Source organism: Lates calcarifer, unplaced genomic scaffold, assembly GCF_001640805.2.
Source record: "Lates calcarifer isolate ASB-BC8 unplaced genomic scaffold, TLL_Latcal_v3 _unitig_508_quiver_933, whole genome shotgun sequence".
NCBI classification, from domain to species: Eukaryota; Metazoa; Chordata; class Actinopteri; family Centropomidae; genus Lates; species Lates calcarifer.
Window position 1 is genome coordinate 6,780 of NW_026117289.1, and position 18,645 is coordinate 25,424.

Here is an 18,645-nt window from a genome sequence, read left to right on the forward strand (position 1 = left end):
CAAAATGCAAAACTTTCCTTGCAAACAGTTCTCAATAAAAACTTAAGGGATGATTAGTTTTATGGGGAGTTTTAAGACAAACTTCAGCATCTGAGATTTGCAGTGGACCGTTCAGTGAGTTTAAAATGACAGCAAAGTAGCTCATTCCATTTCAACTTGAACTAACGTGACTTAAAACACTCTTCAGCTGCCAGTGAAATCAGCAAAGAGAAACTCCCTCATGCACTATTATCTTAACAATGTTTGCTCCAATTACATAAGTAATGAGTAAATAACACATTCTCTATATGTGGATAAAACTAGCTGTCTCCCTCCTCACTCACAAGCCAAGAGTTGCACACAATGGCTCAACACATTGTGCTGCTCTTGTGAAACCCATTAAATCATATTTTTCTCATTAAATGGTAAAATATCTAATGTTTTCAGAGGTGGCCTGTTCTGTGTTAAAGGTGTTTCTGTGACTTTGCCTCTGGTGCTCATTTTTAATATAATGCTGCCTGTGCTGCCATTTGAATGCAACACCTTATTGATTCCTCAGGGGAAATTTGATTTGTGGATATAAACTCTGTGACATTTCATTCATTCTTTGACTTGTGTTTCCACATTCTGTTCCTTTTACAGCCACGTGTTGTTCAATTTAAAGTCTACAGTAGATGTTAAAGGTTAACTGAAACAATCTCTCAGACACTTTACTAGAAATGCATGTTTTTTTTGTGGTAAAAATAATTCATATTTAACAAGGTATAGAAAAACATAACTTTTGTTGCTTCTAAATTCCATAATTAGTGTGTGTGTGTGTGTGTGTGTGTGAGACTCAGTGTTTCATCATTTGGATGCAATCTGTCCTCCTTCAGTGCTGTTGACTTACTCTGAGTGAAGTGGGGAGGGTTGTCGTTGACGTCAGTGAGAGTGATGTTAACCACTGTGGTCCCTGTGAGCCCTCCTCTCTGTCCGGCCATATCTTTAGCTTCGATCACCACCTGGTAGTGCTCCCTCTGCTCCCGGTCCATGTCGTCAGGACCCAGGGCTGTTCGGATCACACCTGAACAAAAATAACACACATTATTTTGTTTTTCTCTTCCTTTTCTCTTTTCACAATACTTTGCTTTTATCTTCAGGCCTCTTTTACCAGAATCATACATCATGCTAAATCTCATAAGCTCCAGGAACAATCACAGGAGTTGCTGTTTCCAATTAAAATGTTTCTTACAGTGAGATTAAGATGACTTTCTCTACCAGAACAGGTGTATGTTGCTCTTATTTCTTTTGTGGGTGGTTGAGAGAAGCTTCCCTCTGTTATACTGATATGTTTTTCCAATCAATACACAGCTTGTTACACATGCTCTGCCGACAAAAGCAGGTACAGCTATGACAGAAGTGAATTTAAATTAACCTCTGAATTAAGTAGTTAGGACATGCTAGGAAACATGCTGAAGTTGGCAGTGTCCACCTCTAAACACCTCTAAATCTCTCCAATTAACACACTGTATGCAGTTTGTTTATCCCATTCAGAAATATAAACACAGAAATGACAATTTGCTGCTTTATCAAAATTATGTTCCGGGCTGCTTTTCATCTGGTGGGTAAATTAATTTTGGATGACTTCTGACTGTTTGTAGAATTTGCATGGTTTTTCCCAAAAAACTAAATTAAACTAAACTAAATTAAAACATTTTTCCTGTTCACATATTCAGTATACATCTTTCTGATAAATATTCATATTCATATACTATTTATGGTCCACCGTTGCCGTGCTATATTCAGATTGCCTTCACACACACAGAGGGATTAAGAGAAAATGATACATGCAAGTAAGACAGTGTAATTTTATCTAATTGAAAGCAGCCTCACCTCACATTTTCTACTGCTGCAGCCTAACAATAAGTGCTAAACTGGCAAAACATTAAGTGGCTTTTATAGTGAAGAAGTGAGAGGAAAAGCAATGTATCACTGCAGTAAACATTCATGTTCATCAGAAATTTGCCTACACAACATGACAGTCATGTTCTGCCTTTTTCTGTCAGTGGATCAGTTTTAAATATGTTTATGAGAAATGGAGGAGCCAGGGGAACTGCAGGCCACAGGCTGCACATTTCCAACTCCTCAGCAAGGTAACCAACTTGCCTGTGCCCTGCTGTAAAACTACTCATGCTGTGTGCAGCATTAAATAAAAGTATGGTTGTAATTATTATTGGCTGACTACTTTCTTAAAAGAATGCGAGTTTGTTTGGTAGAACTGTAAATAGATCCCCAACTTGCTGCTCACCAAGTGTATGTATGTATGTTCAGTTAAACTATTTCTGAAGTGACATTCTTCCTTGAGCCACAAATATGCTGTTTGCTTCAAGATTTTTGTTCTCGTTCACATTCCACTTTCTTCATCACACAACATGGTCTATCATTGCTGCTTAATCCACAGCCAGCAGTAATCTGACCATGGCCCTGACTCCTCTATTTGTTAGAAACAAACAGATGAGCAGAGAGAGAGAGAGAGATTACTGTGCCGATTATCTAAATGGATGGCTGACTTTTCTTTACAGAGAAAGTACATAAGATCAGCGAAAGGCTGAACTGTGTTTTTATCGTATGATAGCACACATTACAACAAACCCATTTCCTCTTTCCTCTTTCTTTTTTCAGTGTAGTCTGAACATAAATGTGCAGGGTGAAGGTACACTGACGGTGTATTTACTTTTCATTACTAGTATTTTTCCAGCTTTTCAAGCAGAAGAAAAACAGATGTATTGACTTAAAATGAGACAGGGAGCTACAACAAAGCAGAGCATCCTATCCCTGCTACCTGCTTCACACTGTTCACCCAAATGAAATTCTGCTGTTGGTATAGATACTGGTGGAAAATAGCCTCCATGGAGGATAAATTGAACCTGATGAAATGAATGTAGTGGAGTGAGATGAAAAAGTGGTAGTAGTAAGGGAATTTAAAGTCAGCAACTGTAAATGAGGCTGGCTGAACTGTAAATGAGGCACAGTATTTGTTAGTAATTCACCTTTTATGTTGTTTTCATAGTTATTGTAGCTCCTGCTTAATGTAGGTTGTGGTTGGAGTTTTGGAGTTTGGAGTGGCAAAGAAGTCTGCTTCGGTTATACACAGGTAAAGGAACAGCCTGATAGCATCCTTTTAATTTAATTAATTTCCTGTCTTATTCAGATTCAGATCAGTTTCATCTTTGTGTGTCCATAACAGAGATAGGTTTGTGGCATGTTTAGCATAGCTTAGGCCAGAGACTCACTTAAAGGACTGTCATTTCCCAAAATGTCAGATGTTACTAATTGTTACTGGTAGAGACATACAGTATGTATATTCCTCAAAGCTTACAATAAAAAGTAATTCCTTTAGTACCATTTACTGGAGCAAGTACTGTAAAACTTTAAACGATACCCTCAACATATCTATGTATGTTTATATGTTTATATATATATTTGTTTATATCTAAGCAAATTCACTTTTAAAAAATATTTTACAAAGTATATTTTGTGATTAATGATTTGGATTATATAAAGAATTAAAACATTCCCACATTCACAAGACTTAATACCGCTGCTTAGCTGCATGAATATCTGTTGCCGAGATGTTTTGATAATTACCAAATATAGAATGTATATAACATTACAACATTACCTATAACACAGGGGACTGGATTTAAAGGATGATTCTGGCATACCTGTGTTTGGGTCCACAGAGAAGTATGGGTGTCCCTGGCTGATGCTGTAGACCAGTTTGGCACTGTTCCCATACATACTGTCATCAGCATCTGTAGCTGTCACCTGGATGACTGATGTACCTGAGAGATGCACATTTACATGATTATTTTACAAGATCTGGGTTATCCCCATGATGGATCCATTTTTATAAAATGACACATTATTTCACAATTAGAAGTAAAATCACTCCACTCCACTTCCTGCGTGATGAAAAAGTCCAGGAGCCCTTACCAATAAGAGACCTCTCAGGTACGCTGCCAGTGTAAAGCTCTTTGCTGAACTGAGGCTCATTATCGTTGATGTCGTGGAGTTTGACAGTGAACTCGGTCTCCGGCTCCAGCTTTTGACCCGTCCGTTTGTTGACCACTGTGGCTCTGAGGATATAAAAAGCCTTTTCCTCACGATCCAGACGGCGGGTGGCGTGCAGGTCGCCATTATTCTCGTCGATGACAAAGATGGTGCCGGCCCCCTCGCCAGACAGAACATATTTGACTAAGCCATTGCCATGGTCCTGGTCTGACTGGAGCTGCAGAGGGACATACACATATTAAAGTGGATAATTAAATCCACTGAGTGACTGTTACATAACAGACCTCAGCATTTCAGAACTTCAACAGACTGTATTTCATTGTCACTACAAGACACAAATACTTCAGTCCTGCAATCTCTAAACCTCTAAATGTTTTCTCTGACTTTTGGTTTTTTAATTTTTCAGAAAATGTTTATTTCATTTAATGGTAATTATACAAACTGAGTGTGGAGTTAAAGCCCATTTTCTAAGGTTCTCAGTTTCAACAGAACTAAAGATAATGCATCCTGTAATGGCTGGCACACAAGAATGCCGTATAATGATGCAGTATAATGTTCTAGATTTATTTAGACTTAGCCATGCCCATTATATATTTATATATTTGTTTTAATTTACTATGCATATAATAAAAAAAAATCAGACAATGTTGCTCTTTTTTATACCATTGTGTTTTCCCCCTAAAACTGTGACTTCATTCTCCATACTACTAACAAGAGCACCATCCTACTGCCTATTTATTTGCACAAGCGATTAATACACAAAATGTGGATTAATCCACTGCTGAAAGTCCCCCTCAAATGCACAACTTGGAGGAATGTTTGGTAAAGACTACTCACCAGCTGTTTTGGGAGATTTTTTTTTTTTAATAAAATGAAACTATTCTTTATGATTCATCAATGTAGTGAGCAAGTGCTCATTACAAATTTCCTGTGCCAGCTAAACACATGTAATTCTACATCTCTTTTACTGGATGGACAAAACAGACATGGTGTTTGAGCCATCTAATTTCACCTCCGTTTATTCAAACCCTCCAAAATAGCTCCCCTACATTTATGTACAGAAAGTGCTTATTGATGGTACATGCATGCAGGGAAAAGAGGATGGACGAGCCAGTGGATGATGATGACAGGTTTATATAAGATGAAGCAAAGAAGAGCAAAGACAGAAACACAAAAGAAAGACCACAAGTCAGCTCCAGATTGAGAAACAAAACAAGAATCTTCTGAAGGCAAAAACTGTGGCTGAAAATGAAGAGTGAGCAGCAGAAAGCCAGAGTTTGTGTTTCGCCTGAAGGAGTAAACATCTATCGGATCTGCTGTGAGATCTGCTGCTTTTACTCTGATACCTGCAGCAATAACCCGGCTCACTCTCCCTCGCTCTTTTCTTTGTCTGTATCTCTCGACCTCAAATGGCTCGCTGTTCACCTTTCATCCCTTCATCCCAGCTTTACTCCTTCAGGTCAGGTGTAAGGCTGAAACCTTTGATTACATGTGTGTGTGTGCGTGCGTGCGTGCGTGCTTGTGTGTGTATGTGCCATTAGCCATTATAGCTGCTACTTTTCCGTCTACCTGTGGAAGGTGTGAAACTTCAGATCCAAACCTGATTCATTCAGTGTTTTCTACTTGTTAGATGATGGATATGAATGACATAAATACTGATCTGGTTTCCAATGAGAAGCCTTTAATCTAAGTGATTCTGAATCTCAGTTCATTGAATTCTATGCAGATAAACATACTGTACTTTTTAGGCTCTTTTTGTGAATTGTGGCACAGTTGCAGAGATAGTACAGATTTGACAGAATTTTGAGGCATATTGGTGTGTGTGATGTTTATTATACTGTGGTGGTGGACACTCTCATGTAATATCCCAAATAAAATTAGCCTCCCTTCCTACTGATGTGCAGAGTGGGCAAACCCCACAGTGTCTAACACAATGTAGGTGACCCTAACCCTAAAAAACTCAGAAACTCAGCCTTTTTATTGCCCTGGTTTTTTAAATAAAATATATATAACTGCTGTGTATGCAGAAAACTGGGCTTGAAAGATCTGTCTGCCACTTACTATATACATGCTTCTTACACTTACAATAATGCTATTGTTCCAACCTGCCAGCACTACTCACCATTACATCCCCCTACATTACTAACCAACTTTACAGGGCCATAGCTACTACTGAAGACACTGGGGTCATCTACTCTGTATATGCAAACAAAAAATGAAGGATTCAGTATTTCCCTACCACAATTGACTGTGGATTCTTCACAGCCCAATGTTTGTAAAGGTTTTTACAGACAAGCTAACTGGACCAATAACTATAAAGAATATCTGATCTAAATCTAAAATCTTGTGGGCCCTGGCCTCATTAGCTCAGTATTTCTAAAACACTGGCTATGGCAACATTATATGATTGTAACTGGTCTTTTAACCCTGCTAAACTCTTCTATCAGCAACACTAATATCAGCTCCAACCTGTGACAAGAGCCAATGTAGCTGCACAGGGAGGCTAATTATGAGTAAGGTGTTTCTGCAGTAAAATTAGCAAAATGAACTCACATGTTAGGTTATCAATTTTGTAATATACAAAGATCTTGTAATTTCAAGTGATTCAAATTTGAAATCTAAATAGACTGTAATATAAACAGATAAACTATTTATTGACAACAGATGTGAATAGGCTTTTTCAACAGCCTACAGTCCCTGTGCATTGTCACTTGGGTTGTATTTCAATAGTTATAGTAACACTATAAATAAGACAGTGTTGGAGTTTTTGAAGTGACTGTCCTTGGCTTCTAGGGTTAGCTAGCTAGCTAAGCTGGGTCCCAACCTTTTTTTAAACACAGAGATAAAAAACTACACAGATTTTCTGACTGTGGGTTTGATGGTGATCTTATGCCAAACATTGAAATGCCCCTAAAGACAATCAGAACAGCGCTGATTTTAACAATAGGGGCTTCACTTCTGCAAAAACGTAAGAGGGACCAGAGTACGTGTTCTGCAAAACCCTAACAGACTTCACACTACAGTTCTCCAGTGCTGTATGTTTATAGGCACTGGAAAATATTGTAGCTATATCCTCCTGTGATAGTTGTCAGTTGTATGTGGAATCACTTCACACACACATAAAAAGGGATCATAGATCAATCATCATCCAGCAAAAACACCAGACTCATGTTTCATTCTTTCAGTAGCTTCACATGTTAAGGAATCTGAAATTCATTATGGGACTTTGTTAAAAAGAGAAATAAGTGAGCTCGACTCTGCCCTCACAGCATAGGGTGTTATCACAACCAATAACTCAATGACTGGGTCAGCTTCTGAGCTTTCTGTCTTTCAAAACTCACTTTCCTGTCCATACCAATGAACCTTGATGGGAAACAAGAGTGCTGACTCACAGCCTCTTCTTCTCTCACAAAAATCCAAATCTGCAGACTTGGCTTGTTGGAGTTTTGCTGGGTTGTCAATGAGAGGATTTTCCTTTTAACTTAATATCTCTGTCCGAACAGAAGTCCTGTGCTTTTAAGGTCTGCTTAGGCTATTGATGTTTTTACAATACAGAAACCCTCTGAAATGTAGCTAAATTCAGCTCTTCTCAGAGGGACTGTCTGTTTCACATACTTAAAGGTTGTATGAGTAACATCCAGAAAACCCTTGTTTTTAATGACACTGGTGACCAGGAAGTCAGTCAGTACCCTGCTGGTCATACCTGTGCTCACACTCCGTGGGCAGGCACAAGCGAGCATCACGAGCATTGGCTATAACAGTGACATGACACACATGAGACTGACATGGTGAGGTAAATAAAGTTACACTGTTATATATATGTTCACAATTAGTTCACAATTGGTTCACACATTGGCAATAAAAAAGCATACATGTAGATCACTTCACTTTGTTACATATAGTACCTTTAACACATGATCTGTCCAAACATACTATAGGTGCTGCCCTTCTCTGAGACTGCTTTTTACAAAACATTAGAGTTAATTTTTTATTGTATCCATGACAACTAAATAGCTCTATTGTTGTGCTCGCTGATGGCTGGTTCTGTGGTTTAAAAAATGACTGAGCCAATCAGTGCTCTGTAGAGGCCACTAAGATTATGTCATCAGCCAAAGAGCCAGAGAGACTGATGGAAAAGTATTCATGAACAGAGATAAAGATCCACACTCACTGTATTCACTGCTCCTTGCAACTGCAAATATACTGTTGTTTACTTGTTGACTGAAAAGGATGTTGGGAGGACCATGGGCAACACAGCAAACAAACAAAAAATTTGGGCTTTACACTTATCTCAGACTGAATAATTAAAAGGTACTCAGATTTTTAGACTGCAGACCTTTTCTTGAGAGATAAAGATCATTTGTTATAGTGGTGGGGAGCATTTCACAGCTTTTTTTTCCCTTTGAAGCAAGACTATGTAACTGATGTAAGAAACAAAAGAAAAACAAAATTCTCTTACAAATGCAGCATTTACATTCATAATGAAAAACATAAATATGCACCTTAATATTTATGTTAAAAACCTTCTCGAGCATTAAACTGTGTGAGTGTTATAATTACATATATAATACAAATACTGGAATGCTGCACTAAATGGAATTAAAATGATTCCTCTGGTGGAGAATAATGGTTTTAATAAAACTTCAGTCTCTGTTTAGGGTGGACATGATGTTTTGGTAGATGATGGATGATTCTTGGAGCAACTACACCACTCTAAAACACAATTTTGCACAACTCTGATGAGACTGAGGGGATAATTAGACTTTCCTACACTTGCACTACTTTTCAGTAGAAAAAGACAGCAAAAAGCAATTTTTTCCCTCAGGGTCTTCCTGGCTCACTGCTGATAACCCCCCACTTAACCACACACACACACACACACACACAAGACAACTCTGCAAATCAGCAGTGTGGAGGGATGGGTCACACTTCATCTGCCTGGTTCTGGTGTATGAACGGGAAGAATTGTGTCACTGAGGCACACAGCATCAGAAACAGATGCTGTTGCTGGGTGGTCTCAACGCGTGTCACTGAGTCAAACATACAGATAATCTTCAGTGTCTCTACAAACCAGTGATGTGCAATGAAAGCATTTTGAAGAACTATACTTCACATAGTCCATTTTTTTCAGCTCCTCCTGTCCTGGGCAGTTTTCTCTTCACCCCTGAGAGGGATTATTTTAGAAAATCTAGATGTTATTTTTTTCCTGAGTCCATGAGCCAAAAGAATTACTGAACAGATTGCTGAGCAGGTGCAGTAATAATGCAGCAACAAATGCAGGGTGGGTGTTGGTGGTGTCAATTTGACACCAACCTTAAGAGCAGTAAGGACATGCAGATAATGTCACGTATCTGATTTTTCTTACTAAAGTACTGGTTTTAAGTTAAAGCATCAATTCAACCAAATGACAAGAAAACAAAACAAAAAAACTCTCACTCACTGCTCATAGTCTCAGTTTTTCAATCTTTTAAGATGTCAAACTCTCAAACTTTTGGTGAAATCCCGATTCAACAGGGGTGAGAAGAATGTCATATTCAGGACATGATGTTCACATGGAACAGAGAAACCTCCTTATTCAGATCTCTGAATATATGATTCTAATAATACTTTCTGAATGTCTGCAGTGGTGCAGGTGTGTCTTTGTCTCCTCCAAATCCAGCAAATCTCATGTCATCACAAATCAGTGTCATTTGTTTACCCACTGGGTTACCTGAGCAGCTGAGGATAAACTCAGTTTGGTCTCTGACTGTGTGGACTCTGCTGGGTTTAGCCTCTCCATCCTATCTGCAGTAATGGAAGACCAGTACGACAATAAAAATGTTTTTGGGGCATTTTTATTTGACAGTAGTCGAGGGAGACTTGGCATAAAATGGGGCCACCAGGACACCCTGTATCCCAGTTTCTATCTACCTAAAGTAGTAGTTTCAGTTTCTTGAAATGCAGACACATGTTTATCCTGACGTTTGACAACAGCATATGGTTTTTACATGGACAAAACACAGGCAGAATACTCCAAAAACCTAACCACAACCAGGGTACTACTGTGCATTACACACTGAGTCATTTTAGAAACAATGTCCTGGTTATGCTCTGTCTTTCCATTTTCATAGAGACTAATTCATCTGTAAAAAATATTCTCTCTTAAAAGTTTCACAGTGTGTGGATTATCCAGAGTAACAGAGACAGTTCTTGGAAAGAGATGATGCTGTTGAATTTGTTAAATGTTATTTTTTGATGCTGTGAGCACATCATCTGGGTTTCCTTTGTATTGGGTGCCACCACAATACTTTGGGACATACCTTAAAAGCTTTGCACATGAAACCAAAACTGTCTGCATGGTGCAAGATACTGTACCACAAGACTAAGAAGGAAAAACACATGATTCTTTGTAATATAGATGAACTGACCCTTTAGCATCATGTAACCTGGACATTATGCAAAACCTTTACTGTGAGACAAGCGTCAAAGCATCAAGTTGTCATCAAGTTTGACAAATGAATCCCTACTCAGGGTTCATTCACGCCATTCTGGAGCTTTCAACCACATCACGCAGTGTGGGGTTGTTTGTCAAACCCCAGGTCCAAGCAGAGGAGAGGTACCAAAAATCATAACAGCTATTAATCTTCAAAAGTAATCTTCATGACAACTGGGCAAACTCCATCCACTGATGAAGAGCATGTGACATGGCTGAAAGCCTCAGAAAAAGCATGTCAAGACCTATGTATCAAACTTGTTTAGACAAGTATGCTCATCAATTGACAGCTACCAAACCTACACTGATGCAAATACAATGATAAATATCTGACCATCTGTCCAGTTTACAGCACAAACTGTGACGTGATTTAAATTTGTCAAGGAGTTGCTCAGTTGAGAAATTTACAATATCATGATATACACTGAAACTGCAAAATAAAAATATTTCAATAAAGGATTAAGTATTTTATCCACATTGCCCACTCTACAGCTTGTCCTTGATTTTAGGTTATGCTGTTCTGCTATATTACAGACAATATTTACATAAGAACTCTTCAACTATTGTGTAAAATGAACAGTTCATTCAGCACCTCAAGCCAAGTTGATTTCATGTATTATTTAATGACTGAAATATCAAATAACATCATTCACTGCATCATTTCTGTATTAAATATTCTGCTGCAAACGTGCAGCAGTGAGGAAACTGTACTAAATGTTGCTGTTTCTATTTAGCTGTGGAAGCTCAGCTTATGAGTTTACCTCTCCTCCTTAAATCCACATGCAGTAGTTCACCTTTTCACTCTTCACTTCTATATACTTCTTTCTGCTGCCCCTCACCTGTCTTCTGATAGCTGACTTTTTGTTGTATGGTTTCTTTTCTGTTCTTTTGTTCGACCTGTCCTCATCCTCTCAAGTTTTCTTTCAACAAACACCTTTTCTGTGAATATTTTTCCCAACTAACATTTCCTCTGTTCCTTCCCTTCCCTCCTCATCTCCTTTACTTTCTTTTTCTTTCCTCTCTTCCTGCTCACTCTGTGCCCTTCCTTCCCTCCCTGCCTCCCTCTCCCTTTTGATCCTTGCTGCCTTTTCTCTCCAGCAGTGTTCAGTCTGATTTGATCTGTCAGTCTGCAGGGCTGCAACACCTCCATGCTTTCACCTAACACAAGCCGACGAAGCCTGCGGACATTTCACCACAGCGCATTTTCTGAGCAGAGTATGCTTTCTGGAGTCCTTATGTGTCCCAGATCACTGTCTCTGCTACCATAGTCCTCCATACTGCTGTCTCTTATGGTTTTTCACAATCATATTAATGCTGACAGTGCTACCACAGTAAGTACTACAGTGAGGTTTTTTCTGTTCATTGATATTTTGGAATTTATTGAAAAACCCTGCAGCAAGGTAATATTGAAAGTATTTTTTATGTTTTTTTCTATGGTGGTAAATGTTCTTCTTAAATGATTACCAACAGAAATAACAACAATACCCAACCTTTAAGTCACAGAGCTGAATGACAGAAGGGAGAAAGGGAGAGCTGGCATGGTAGAACAGACGCTGACTGACGCTCAGGCTGCTGTGTTACACCTCTGATTCCGTGATGCTGGCACGCTGTATAAAAGCTCATGCCATGGTCGTATTAAGCTGGCTTTGTGTGGTCCAGTGTAAACAAGCAAAGGAGCAAAGGCAGCGTATTCGAAGGAGCTAATGCTCTAGAATGGTAAGAATGGAGGGTCAAAGTTAAAGCAGAAAGTCAGTGTGTAAACTGTGATGGATGTTATCATGGCTAACCTGAGGGGCTTGCCTGAGTACATTGTAATTAATTACCCATGGTCAATACTATGAAAATAAGGTCCAAGTTGTACTAGACCAGCATTAACTTTTAAATTTTGAATTAACATCGTCGGCTCTGCACATGAATGCACCACATCACACAGGCACAAAGCTATGGGTGTCTTTTGCCTCCTGTTGAATACTCTGAAAACTGGGGTTTGTCTTCCAGACATGGAGCTGGATAGGAGTATGATGAACTCAGCTTAGTCCTCGTGCTGTTATTTGTTGTCTGATCAGGATGATGTCGAGCAGAATGCTTCTAAAGGTATTGCCTGCTGTGAAGGTGTGTACCTGAATACTAATAAATTGGATCAGGGTTGAATAAATATTCTGTACCAGATGCTCCTTAATTTTTTGGACTCCACGGCATCAGGAGTAAAAACATGGTATTAATGTTTGCCTAACCATATTGCTGCTGCTTGTAAACACTTCCCTGTCCCTGCTAATCTGTCTCTAAACCGTATTGTTGTCACTACAGCATATCTGAAGCACCCAGCAGACCCCCTGCGGTGAAGGCAACACCCTAGCAGGCAGGAGAAGTCTGCTGACTCTGTCTTGCTTCTTTCTGTGTTTACCTCAATCATGGCAAACTCTTGTTTGTTTCAAAGCTTACTTTGTTTTTGTGCTGTCAGACAGCAGGCTTCATACAGAGCAGCACAATACCTCCCGGCATCTGGCTACTGATCAAACAGCACAGCACCAACTCTCGTAACTGTGTTCTAACTCCACTAATGGGCCTGCAAGTGAGAATCTCCCCTAGACATTAAACACAGCAGCCAGTTAGATGGAAAATCCCTGCATAACCATAGTATCTCTGCACAAGGTAAGTGAGCATTATCCATCTCATTATTAGTGCAGTAATAATTCATCAAACAGCATGTTTCATGTGCAGCTTCACTGTGGACCTTACTTCTGAATGAATGGATGAAAACCTTCTTGGCCCTGAAGGTTTTAAACAAGACTGGTCTTGTAAATGTTTTTTTTTCTTCACACACTTTGTATGAGGCACATTGTATTCATTGTGTTCACTTGTGCATGTTGATAGATGCCAGGATGCCAGGCATTCGCCATGATAGTTCACATTCAGAAAAAAGAGCACCCACATTTATAATGTGTCAAGCACAAGATGCCACTGAAAACTAGTCTACTCTACAGTTCTGATCTGGATTATGCCATATATATATATATATATATATATATATATATATATATATATATATATATATATATATATGTGAAGAACACATGAACGTAAGGTGACATCCATTTCATGTTTTTAACTATGTTAATGTTCAGTGTGGTGGTTTGTGAAATAAAATAGAAACATCAGAAACAAGTACCAAAGCATCAGAGGGTATTTAAAAGTATGGAAAACACGTGTTATGGGCTGATAAGTTCCTGCAGTGGACAATTTGTACATATCTATCTATCTATCTATCTATCTATCTATCTGTCTATCTATCTATGTATCTGTCTATCTATCTATCTATCTATCTATCTTTAGTGCCTAAAACCTTTGCATAGTACTGTATATATATATATATATATATATATATATATATATATATATATATATATATATATATATATCCACAACATAACAATGAGAGCAAAATAAGAGAGCTTAGATAAGAGATATAAACAGGATGGTACTGACATTGACACCACAGGACTCATTACATATGTACAGACATCTCACTGTGTGCGAGGTGAGAAAACTTTACACCTTCCTGATATATTCCCTCCACTCTGCACATTATGTCTTGGTGTCTATCCTGCCATTTTCTTCCTGTCAGCCTCTCTGCCTCTCCGTTGTGAATGTGTAATGCAAAGTGCAGTCACCAGCAAACATCAACACAAGTCTTTACAGTTTGGATGAACAAAAATATCACACTGTAACAATTTTAGAGATCCATTATTTGTGCTGTGAAAGCCTCTCACAGTGACAGTCTAGGTGCAGCAGCTGTGCTTTCACTGCTCCACAGCAGCTATACAACTCTGAGGCACATCCACAGTCACCTAAAATACACATACATACATACAATATTCAGTGTACTCTTTGTGATGATAACATATTTTAAATTACAATATTGGTTTGTTTGTAGGAAATAAGTTAATCAGCAGGCCTCACAGTGGAGGGGGGGTCCAAACTTCAGATTTGACTCATATTTTCTTTAAAGCTGCTATGTACTTTTGTTTAACAATGGCCACTGTGGCCACAAGTGGTACAAGGCCAATCCTAATGCTAAAACACAGTGTACTGGTAGCACAAGTAGGAAAGAATCACAAAGCAAACTGACTTAGTAATGTCAGTTACATAGCAATATCTATCTGGAGTTTGCTGATGTTGATGATCATCAGCAGTGGTGATTCATTATGCTCGCAGGAACAGAAGTCATGAGCAAAATGTGTAAAGAGTGATTAACCTTAGCATAAATTCATATTAATAAAGCCAGCAATTTAGGAAAGAAGAGCAAACATGACTGATGAGAGTCTTTCTAACTAATCAGGAATTTTATTTTGTGACATTATGGGACAATGTCAACCAAAAAACAGGAGGCAGTAGCACCGCTCTTACCTTGCCAATGTACTGATAGTCACTGCCTGTATACTCCTCCTGCAGGAAAAACTGGTTCCACATCCAGCCTCGTCTCACTCTTCTAAGCAGCTTCTCTCCTCTGATCGTTGTTTGAGTTCCCTCTCCATCTACTGTCTCTATCCTGCGTCCACTCAGAGACAATGCATCCAGAGAGAGGCCAAGACAGAGCCATATGACGCCCAGTAAGATAGTCCTCATTTTCCTTGAGGAAGTGTGAGATCTACAGGTCACAAATGTTCTATCTTCCCAGCTGGATCACCTTGAATTGTGAGATGGATCTCCAGGTCATAGTCCTTCAGGTTTTGATGGATTGGAGAAAATGGCTGTAAGAGAGAGAGAGAGAGAGAGTGAGAAACAGAGATGAGGTCCAGATTTAATAATGTTGCATTGTTAGGGCAGTTTATGGATTCGTTTCTGAAATGCTTTACGTAGGAGTGCAGAGGTTTATTGATTTGTAAATGTATACAAATCATATTGTGGTGAAGAGAAAAACCACTAATAAAAACCAGCAAGTCCACCAATTTAAATGACCATAGAAATCTCTGATGTGTGTTTCCTAAAATAGCTTCACTACAGCAGCAGGAGGTATGCTGCAGATAAACTCACATTGTTGAAAAATACATAAAAATTAACTATTTCCTGATGTGACATTGCTATGGTAAAGATTTGGTTAAATGTGGAAACAATAAAGTTAGAGGACATTCGTTGTCGCAGTAATAATAATAAACACACGATTAAGGATATAAAACGAACAAAACGTTAAAAAAGTCTGTTAAACAACACAAAGTTAACTATCAGTTTGAAACAGGAAATGAGCAGTGGTGTCCCACACATGTCGTTTTCTGGACATTTGCTGAAAAGACTGATTCTGTTTCACATGAACAACGTCTCAATGTCACATAATAAAATGTAACTATGGGGTCATGTTTTACAGGAGGTCTGTTTAATCATCATTTAGAGTTCTAGCATGCTGGTCTTAGTGGTAGGTCACCTGACTTCCTGAGCCTTTTGCAACTCATATCTGATGCATTTTGAGAAGATGAGTCAAGGGAAATCACTTTTTCCCAGTCATTTCAGAGCAGTTTATGTGAAATGCACCTCTTTCCCACATGCATATAAAATTAAAGGAGGACTGCACAAATACTGGTGGTGATTGTATACGTAGTGTATTATTTAAACTTAATGCAATCGATGGCTTCTACTTATTTTTCGATCAGTTATGTTAATGATTAGAAATTAACATTGTACTGAATTAATAAGACTGTATAGAAACTCTTTCACAAGTAATGTATGTCACAGAGGTCCTGATTGGTTTCATTACTACCTGTTTTGCGATTGACACTGTTGTTTTGTAGATCATTTTATTTATACTTCTTATTTTGGTGTTTACACATTACCAACACAAGGACAAAGAGTTGTTATTGCCTGACCAGCACTATTTAACAGCTTTGTTTTCACTGTATAAGGTGAACAACATCAGGAATAGTAAATTGATGTGACATAGTCATTTCTCTGATTTAGTGGCTGTGTTAAAACTTCAGGGGGAAATGATATACACATCATGGTGTATAATTTGATCCCAGTTTTCCAAAATTTTCAATGAATCAAACAGCCTAAGCACCTTGGAAGAACTACTCCTAAAAACTCCAATCATTCACACAGCTGAATCTGCTCGTTTTGAATATTCCCATTTACCCCGGCTGTCTCTCTAAAAGCAAAGAGTTATTTTTGCCTGGCATAAAGGGGACAACACATAAATGCACTCAACACTCCCACCACCCGACTGTACAGTCATTAGTGACACACTGAGAAAGATGTTTAACAAAAGCAATAGAGTTGGACTATCATTTCACATTAACACAACAAAGGCAGAAATCCATTGAAAAGGCCACAGAGAAGCTGAGTAGCAGTAGAGCTCACTGAAGCCAGTGAGAGGATACTGACAAGGTTAAGACATATGAAAGATAAGTGACATGTAATCTTCACTATCTATGACTACTGAAGGCTACGGCTTGAAAAGGCCTTTTATCAAGATGTGTGTTTACACAGTGAGAGAAGTGAATTATTTGTGAATGTACTTTCACTGATGTTTCGTGTAATGATGAGGACAATACTGAATACCTCCTTTCTGCACAACTTCTCTGTCGTTCTGTCTCAGGAATTAAAACGTGTTTAATTGTTTAAGCTTCTGCTGTCCTTCACCTCTGTCTCTCCTGACAGAAGCCCGATGCCCTTTTCTTTAAAGCAGTGCTGTTTATTCCTGTTCTATCAATGGATCACATGACTATGTGTCATGTGAAAGGTTTTTATCATAGAAATGGAATTATCATTGCTTGTTACCCATAATGCTCCAGAACCATTTCCCATTTTCAGGTTCCAGCAAGAAACAGTAAAACTGTGCTATGAAAAAGAAAAAAGTGACCCCACCGGTGTCCCTGTGTCCCCCACAAGAGAAGTGGTTGCTGCCAGTTTTGAACATAGAAATGCACTGACAATCAATTTGTAGACAAGCTGTGAATACTTTAAAGATACCAGATTTTAAAAATATAAAACTCAACGTGTGAACACTGACTGATAACACATGAATTGGTCACCTTGGTCACAGTTCTCAAATTTGGAATATTTTTTCTGAAAATCTGAGGAATTTTGAAAAAATGGGATTAGCTGAGTTTTCATTTTTTATGTTCCCAAGAGTGTAAATTCAGCGACTGATGAATACTTGATAAAATGAAAATATAAGTGGGCAGAAAAATTCAGAATGTTTACTCAAGCTCATCAGACACTTCAGTCTCAGTTTAAAGTGTCTATTGTTAAATTTCATTTGGTTTGGATCCAATTTAAATATTTAATCATCAGGTTTAACAGTTAAAGTTAGAAAGGTCTTCACCCTGTTCACAGAATGCAGTGTGAGAACATCTTCCTCTCTAGTGTGCAGCTTTTCAGAGAGACAAATGGTCTTGGCTTTAAATAAACGTTTCCCTCAAAAATCAAGACTGACCACTGACTTAATGGTTGTAGCATCTGAAAAACACCATCCAAATACTGCTTTTGTGCATGTAAAAACTGCACTGGATCAATAAATCCATACACATTCATGTTAAAGGATATGGAAGAAACGCTTACACAGCAATTATAACACTGAAAGGAAATGTGCTTTTATCTTCCCACACAGAGCAATGTCAGTGTCTTGCTGCAACAAGCAAAAATAATGTTCTTTTTTTATCTGAGCTACTTTCCATACAAATACAACCCATTTCATTCTGGTGACATGGCATGGCAACATTTTGTTCACACTAGATCAATGTCACATTTTCAGGGCTCAGGAAGACTTTGAGACAATATAGAATGAGAAAGCATTTCTTTGAGGCTGCTCATCAAGGGGAAACACACATGGTCTTGAATGGGCTTATTAAAATGACTAATTAAAAGAATAATCATGTAATTGTGCTTATTGTGTACTGGCCTTGCAGTACTTGATTTGAGGGATAAGCCACCATATCAGTTCACATTTTCAGCACTAGGGTGCAGCCCTGACATACAACAGTGGTTTTCAACCAGCAGTCATCACACGACATGACTATGGTTACACAGTCACCAGTGTGGCTGAAGTCCTACATTTCAATGAAACTGCCTTGTTCCATTTAATTAAAGCATACACCAAAATTATTCTTGTATTATGTTTTATTAAGACATTCAATCTTGACACAATTGGA

The 18,645-nt window shown here is 38.4% G+C and overlaps 1 protein-coding gene across 1 annotated transcript; it reads right to left on the reverse strand.

Moving 5' to 3' along the window:
- Nucleotides 1-782: 782 nt before the first annotated feature.
- On the reverse strand, nucleotides 783-15,250 carry LOC108873655 (cadherin-10). Its single transcript, XM_018661967.2, has 4 exons — nucleotides 14,912-15,250; nucleotides 3,955-4,249; nucleotides 3,684-3,803; nucleotides 783-1,042 (listed from the first exon to the last, which is right to left on the reverse strand). Exons 1-4 carry the CDS (start codon nucleotides 15,128-15,130, stop codon nucleotides 783-785), a joined length of 894 nt encoding a protein of 297 aa, XP_018517483.1. The 5' UTR covers nucleotides 15,131-15,250.
- Nucleotides 15,251-18,645: the final 3,395 nt, after the last annotated feature.

Bases quoted from the DNA above. Each gene is read 5' to 3' on its own strand.
- LOC108873655 (XM_018661967.2), bottom strand. From the start codon at position 15,130: ATGAGGACTATCTTACTGGGCGTCATATGGCTCTGTCTTGGCCTCTCT. The intron at 3,804-3,954 runs GTAAGGGCTCCT...TGCATCTCTCAG, and splicing joins ACCTGAGAGGTCTCTTATTG to GTACATCAGTCATCCAGGTG. The intron at 1,043-3,683 runs GTATGCCAGAAT...ATTTTTGTTCAG, and splicing joins CTCTGTGGACCCAAACACAG to GTGTGATCCGAACAGCCCTG.